General features: G+C 39.7%; 1 protein-coding gene across 1 annotated transcript; it reads right to left on the reverse strand.

The window, feature by feature from the left end:
• Positions 1-786: 786 nt before the first annotated feature.
• On the reverse strand, positions 787-4,690 carry btg4 (B-cell translocation gene 4). The gene is made up of 4 exons (XM_038709490.1): positions 4,518-4,690; positions 3,125-3,262; positions 1,686-1,959; positions 787-1,331 (listed from the first exon to the last, which is right to left on the reverse strand). The coding sequence occupies exons 1-4, from the start codon at positions 4,688-4,690 to the stop codon at positions 1,116-1,118; spliced, it is 801 nt and encodes a 266-aa protein (XP_038565418.1). The 3' UTR covers positions 787-1,115.
• Positions 4,691-6,887: the final 2,197 nt, after the last annotated feature.

Genomic DNA, 6,887 nt, shown 5'->3' on the forward strand with positions numbered 1-6,887 from the left:
ACATTCATCAAAAAGTTTAATTTGATCAATTTTCTGAAAGTGTGTGAGGGCTGAGTGGAGGGCAATGGAGATCCACAAAGTATTTATCATCATATTATATCATGTCATCTTATCCTTGAAGCTATTTGATACGTGGTCAATGCATATTGCTATGTATATTCCATGGAGGAGTGTAGTATTTTATATGAATGGGAATCCTGAGGAGAAAGTTTAGTTTTATTTGATCTTTATTTTGGTCTAACCAGCATCTCCCGTATACTCTGTGCCTTATGTCTCATCCCAAACCCTGTCACAGTCAAATACAACTGATGATAGATCTTTACTAAGGCAGTGCAAACCTGGAAATGGGCTGTTGAAGGTGCAGTTTACATGCTCTAAGAAAAAGCGCAACAAAAATTTTTCTTCATTTGTGCATTTATTACAACTAGGGCTGTAATGTTTTATGATACTAGCACAGATGGAAAATATCCTTTAATGCATCTCTAATGCACAGGCATGAGGCAGAGCCACTGTGAGCTGAATGAGACATCTGTTCATACCATTAGGCTTGCATTTTTCTTTTTTACTCATTAGGTTAAAAAAATAAAAGCAGCAAGATGCATCACTCCATAGCTAAAACAAAGCCTTCAACACAGGGTGAAAAGTGGCAGCAATGTGCAGTATGACAAAAATATGGTGTTTTGAAAATTAAACCATGTAAACCTGTTCTGGTACAACCCCTGTATAGGATTTTGAGCCTGAAAATGAACATAATACCACATCTTTAAAATGAGATGAACCAAAACATGAAGACAGAAAACACTTTTATATAACAGCAGAGCTGACACGGACACATTTCTTTTCAATGACAGTTCAATGTTACTTTATTTACACTTATTTTAGTTTTAAAACATTTATAAGGGAGAATAATTTAAAATACTTGAATATTTCAAAGTTTAAAAACATGCTTTAACAGCATAATTATAAATTGTTGACACTTTTAACCATTAAAGATAAACTGTCCTGAAGCCTTTTTTCCCCTGCAAACAGGGTTTTATGGTGCTTTGTTCCAGCATCACGGCTGCCGTCCCAAGCAGTAACCCGACTGCGGTTCCATGTTGAAGGCGCGGCTCACTCTAGGACCGGGATTTGCTGACCCAATGGTACTTGTCAACACGAGGCCCAGCAAAGGTGAATGTAGCTCGATAGGACTTTAAGCCTTTCTGGCTGGAGAACTGGGGGGTCGGACATGCAGCTGGAGGAGGAGGATGAGATGGGAATGCGTCCCCAGCAAAGGCCTTCCGCTTGTCCCTTAGCCAGGTCTGAGGGGCCCCTGCAGAAAATTCACTGAACTGAGGGCGAGAGGAGCAAAGGATCAGGACAAAAACTTAAAAAGGTTCATTCAATGTTCTGTAGTCAAAAGATTGGTCTGTGTCCTATTCTTCAGCATTTGTTATGGGCCTGAAAATGAAGCAGTTGCTTTACAGGCAATCTGGTTCCATCTCTCAACTATGTTAATGAGCATTAAGTCAAAGTTATGTAACCCTATTGCCAGACAACATTCACGTTGGACAAGCTGGCGAAATTTCAGACCATGTCCAATGCCAAAAACCCATCTGTGCATGATAACTATGGTGTGGTTTGATTATGAAGAGTTCATGGTCACAGTTAAAAATCAGGCATTAGCCTTTGTGTGTTTGACCTACCCGGTAGACACTGTTGGGGTTGCTGACCGTTGGGATGGTTTTGAGCTCCTGGTTGATGGGTGGGATTGGTGCAGGGCAAAGAGCGGAAAAGCTGCTGCTGCTGCTGCTAATGCTGTTGTCACCTCCCCCCTCCTCCTCATCTGAAGAGCTACATGACGGGACATCAAGGCTTGCCCGCTCCACAGCATCATGGATGCGACGGGAAAATTCACCATCTCCACGCCGAGAGCCGTCCACCACAGAGACGCAGAAGGGAGTGCTGTGTTCGCCGTACCTGCAAGGGAAGAACAAACCAATTAGCTACAAAAACTATATTACACTATATATTGCTAAAAAGCAAGTTCATGCATTTCATATTTGAAAAGAGCCAGCCTCTCAATACATTTCCAACATGGCAGCAGCTGCGAGTTGGTACACTGCTCCTTGGATTTTAAATTAATCTAGGCATTAGTTCAGGGGGTTCGTTAAGCTACCACCGGTAAACGAAACTTAAGTCGCCTTCCGCAACAGCACGACGGCCCCTGATCAGAAAGCACCCGGTGTTCTGCCAGCGGACCACAGACAAGGTAACAGTAACTTTAGCATTTAACTGAAATCATGATTGAGTTGAAGGCTTGCCAAAGAAAAGCACAATCCTGAGCCGAAAATGTACACGTGCATTTGTTGTTCACCTTGTTGGGCCATGAGTTTGGGTTATAATATCGCAGTCACAAGTTAAGCTTGATTTATACTCCTGCGTAGCATCTACATGCGTAGTTACGCACGCAGCCAGGCATTTATACTGTCGGTGTAGACGTTATTCTGCAATTACATCCCCAAACGCGGTAGCGCTTCAGTGTCCACCGTGTTGACCTTTGCCGGCCGAGCAGGCCAGCTTCAGGTTTAGTGCTCCGCTAACGTGAATGGGGGTAAAATTGTGTACATGCGGCTGGTCTCAAATGTTACCGACCAAAGGGATCACATTCTGATCGTAAAACAAGTCATTTCGCTCGGGTTGTGACGGTCAAATATATTGATCCACCGTGTTACAGCCGCCGTTTTGGCCGCTAGTAAGTTACTACAAAGTATGGAGTACTTCTGGTCAGCTCAAAGGCATTGCATGGCTAACCAGCCGACCAATCGCAGTGCTTACGGTTCATGTCGACTTGACGCGTAGTTACATTTTGGAGGAGGTGGATGTCAGGCTACGGCGTAGCCTCTGCGTAGCCTACGCTGTCAATTCGACTCAAAGTATAAATTACACTAACCAGGTATCAGGGGAGCTGCACTTTTGGTGATGTTTGCGTTGGTCTGTTTGCTGTATGACACTATGAATTTCTGAAAAGACTATTAATAAAAACATGGAGTTCAAATTAACTGAAGTTGTGTACAAAGTGAAATTCAAAACAAAGCAGCAGCACCAGTGAAGAGCTGCAGTTTACTGAATTAAGCTGCCTGACCTGCAGGACACCTCTCCAGGGTCAACCCACACCGTCATTTCCTGGGGAAGGCCCAGATCCTCGTAACGCACCGCGCTCCTCTCACAGACCTGCTGCAGCACCGGGTCCTGCAGCCGCACAGGGTTCATACGCAGACACCTGAAACACAGCAGTGATGTTCAGCTCAACACAACTCTGCTTCAGCAATTAGATTTTGCTCATGACAAAAGTTATCAGCAACATGCATTACACCCTGTTCTCACTGGAACTACCTTTGTCTTGAACTGACGATCATGTTTTCTGTGGATTAATCCGACTGAAAGCACCGTAGAGACCCACAATTACAGCTAAATCTATATTCTTTGGCACAAATTAGTTCAGTGAGGTTAGGATTCAAGTGTAACTGGGCACATGAGTGTAGTGTTGCTACTGTAAATTCTGCTGAAAAATGGTGACAATTATGGGATAATACCAAATGCTACTACCCTCTAACACTAGCACAAGTAGACAAGAGTCATGAAGTTCACTGACCGAGTATTATGTTAGTCAGCTAGATTTACCTACACGTTGATAGCCACCATAAACTACTGATCATTAAACACCCTATAAAGAATGAAACCACTAGTGTCAAATTGAAGAATTGTATTGTTTGTAAATTCAACTTTTTTGCTGTAAATGGAATCCAACTTCTGTGAGCACCACACATTAAATTTCACTCACTTTCATTGTAATGGAAGAAATCAAGATGTCTCAAAACCTGGGAACATAAGCTAAATTATCCCCATGGTACTAGGGAAAAAAACAACAAACAAGTGACCCACACCTCACTGACCCAACATTGTGTGCAAGTGTGTATTTCAAGTGTCTAACTCATCAATGTATTTTACCGTCCATCATTCAACATTTCTTGAAAGCAACATTAAGTCATTGCTGCTGGAAACATCACATAACTAAATTCTTATGCTCTATAGTGTAGTGCCTCAAACAATCCTAGTAGGAAACAAAAAAAGACAATGATGCAAAAAAAATAAATAAGGGAGTGGTGAAGAGCGGGGTGGTTTTAGACTTATATAAACTTGTGCTCAGTAGTTACTGACAATTACAGGGAAAGGGTGAAACAGTAGCACAATTAAAAGAAATAATAGAAAGGATTATTGAATTGAGCAGGGGTTTCATGACTTAAACATTTGGGTTTGTGAAAGGATAATGTGTTATTTCTTCTTTCAAAAGTTGCATAGCATGGTTTCAAATTCTCTATTGTTTACATGGCATTTCACTTATACATTGTGTCCCCACTTCTTATGTTAGTTTGGCTTATTTTACTTTGATTACCATGTGCGCAGATTTTGTTTGTTGTATTGCTGTTTTATATTTTGGAAGAAATATCTATATATATAAAAAAGGGTTTACTGACCTGTAGGCCTGTCCCTTGCTGGGGGCGTTCGGGTGCCAGTGGTTCTTGTACTTCTCAAACAGAACAGAGGTGAGGGCAGCGGCGAAGCGCTCCCTGCTGTCATTATCCAGACAGCCATATCTCTTCACCAGCCGAGCCATGAAAAACACAGCAGCAGCAATCTCCTCCTTCATGGCTACACACTAACTTCTAGCTTTCTAAACCACACAGCAAACTCCAACCTGTGCTGCTTAAAAACTTCTACAGAGCATAAAACATGTGTAGGGTGAACCTACTGAAAATCAAAAAAACATATAAAACTTAACAATATAAACTGGAAACCAGACTATTTAAGCAAACATATTTGCTGCTGGAGACCAGAGAGAACTTTGATTTCACATGCTACTACACCAATAAATATCAAATTATCTAGATACACCTAAATCTGTGTTTGAAGCAGCAGCTTGTTCACTAATAGAAACATGTATCAGACACTAAAAGAGTCCCTCCCTCCTTAGTTTCCCATGTGGTTAAATAAAACCACAGTTCAGGTGTGTGACAAGCTGACACAGCTGAAGCTGGTTGACTTGATGAATTTGTGTGTGTGTGTGTGTGTGTGTGTGTGTGTAATTGCTTACTTGATAGTCGGATTAGCAAAAAATACAATAACAACTCACCCCCTCTCTGCAGCAATTCATTGTTGAAATGTGAAGAAAATCATTTTTATGATACAGAATGACAAAGTACAGTTAGACACTAAATCTAAATTCCTAACAGAGGAAATATTTAAGGGTCAAGTTAAATCAAGTTTCACACATATCACTCCATGTAGAGTTAATTCAAGTCTGACTCGAGTGAAATCGGTTTGATGTAATTCTCTGCCAAGAAATAGTTGGTGTTAAAACAAAAAGATGTTTTCTGTAAATTAACTGGTTCACTCTGCCTCTTGTGAAACATGTATTTATGCTTTATTCGACATGTTATTGACGACATGTTATGTTTCAGGCACTGTATGTGTCCATCCTATTTGTCCTCACAATGAGCAGCTGTCAAGTTTTTCTGCTGCACGGAGCGTTTGCTTTTGTCTCCTTACCTCCATAAATTGATAATAAGGTAGTTGCTGCTCTGTGCGCACAAAAGGACACCCCAAGATTCAGATTCAATAACATAAGAAAACACTTAATTTACAGGAAAAAAGACCCCTCGGATGCAAAGAAACCATTGTAAATTCTGAATAAATGTGCCTGTGGATGTAAAATGTTATGCAAACACACTCTTATGACTGGGCACTTTTTAATAAAAATCTTTTTTAGTTGATTTTGGAAAATTTAAAGTTTAAGAAATGATCTATCTATTTTATGTTCTATTCAGTGTCACTACCTCTAAAAGTGTAGCTGATGGCCCTTCAAGGCCTGCTTCAGTGGTCGGTCCAACTCTTAACAAATGATAAATGGATGGACACTTTATATTACCCACATGATATGAAATGTCTTAGACCATTAAACCGTTAAAACAGTATCTCAACTGAGTGGTTTTAAGGTTCTTAATATCACTTTATTCCACACTATCTGACAACATATACAAACAGGGGAAATTAAATGAAAATCCTGAATAAAAGAGTTAAAAAAACACATCAAATCACTCACTGAATGGTTTGGTGAGTATGAAAATGTTAAAGCCTTTACGGTCACTAAATCTCAACCCAGTTGAACACTTATGGAAGATTTTGGACCACCACCATCTTTGTAAAATGTAAACATCAGTTTTTATAGCTGCACCATGAAAAATAGATTTAAAAAAATACCTTGAGCATAGCTTTATACAGATTTCCCCCAAATAAAGCCCAACCTCACATCATTGACATGTTTGCAATTGTTATGCACTCCATTATAATTTAAAATCAGTAAAACATTATCCATATAAATGTTTGTTTGAATTGTTTTAACTGCATCTGAGTGGTCAGATAGAAATGGAAATGTTTTTGTCCCAGCTAGTTAAAACCTTTCCCCGAGTCAGAGTAAGAATATATGTGTAAAAGTGAGTCAGTCAATAAGTGGAGACAAACAGCAACTTATGATAAAGACAGATAACAGTAAAGAGTTGATGTTAAGTAGGTCAACAACTGTTTTTTTAATCGTCAATAAATCTTATGTCCTTTTATAATGTAGATTGAACTAATCATGTCATTTCTACCAATAAGTGTACTAATAAAATTCTCACTTACTACTACTAACTACTAATATTAAAGTTCCTTGAACATTTCACCCCATCGCTGTGCAGTGAAATCCATTTTTAAACTAAATCAATGAATCACTTTGATGACTGAAAATGTCTGCACCAATCATTTGGATTGGTCTCGTCCTCGCTGTTGTAGAGAAATCCACAATATCA

The sequence above is a fragment of the Micropterus salmoides genome, unplaced genomic scaffold (genome assembly GCF_014851395.1).
Source record: "Micropterus salmoides isolate LMB-PRFRI ecotype aquatic unplaced genomic scaffold, ASM1485139v1 Ms_hic_scaffold_9, whole genome shotgun sequence".
NCBI lineage: Eukaryota > Metazoa > Chordata > Actinopteri > Centrarchiformes > Centrarchidae > Micropterus > Micropterus salmoides.

Bases quoted from the DNA above. Each gene is read 5' to 3' on its own strand.
- btg4 (XM_038709490.1), bottom strand. From the start codon at position 4,690: ATGAAGGAGGAGATTGCTGCTGCTGTGTTTTTCATGGCTCGGCTGGTG. The intron at 3,263-4,517 runs GTCAGTAAACCC...GCTGTGTTTCAG, and splicing joins AGCAAGGGACAGGCCTACAG to GTGTCTGCGTATGAACCCTG. The intron at 1,960-3,124 runs GTCAGGCAGCTT...CTTCCCTTGCAG, and splicing joins CCTGGAGAGGTGTCCTGCAG to GTACGGCGAACACAGCACTC.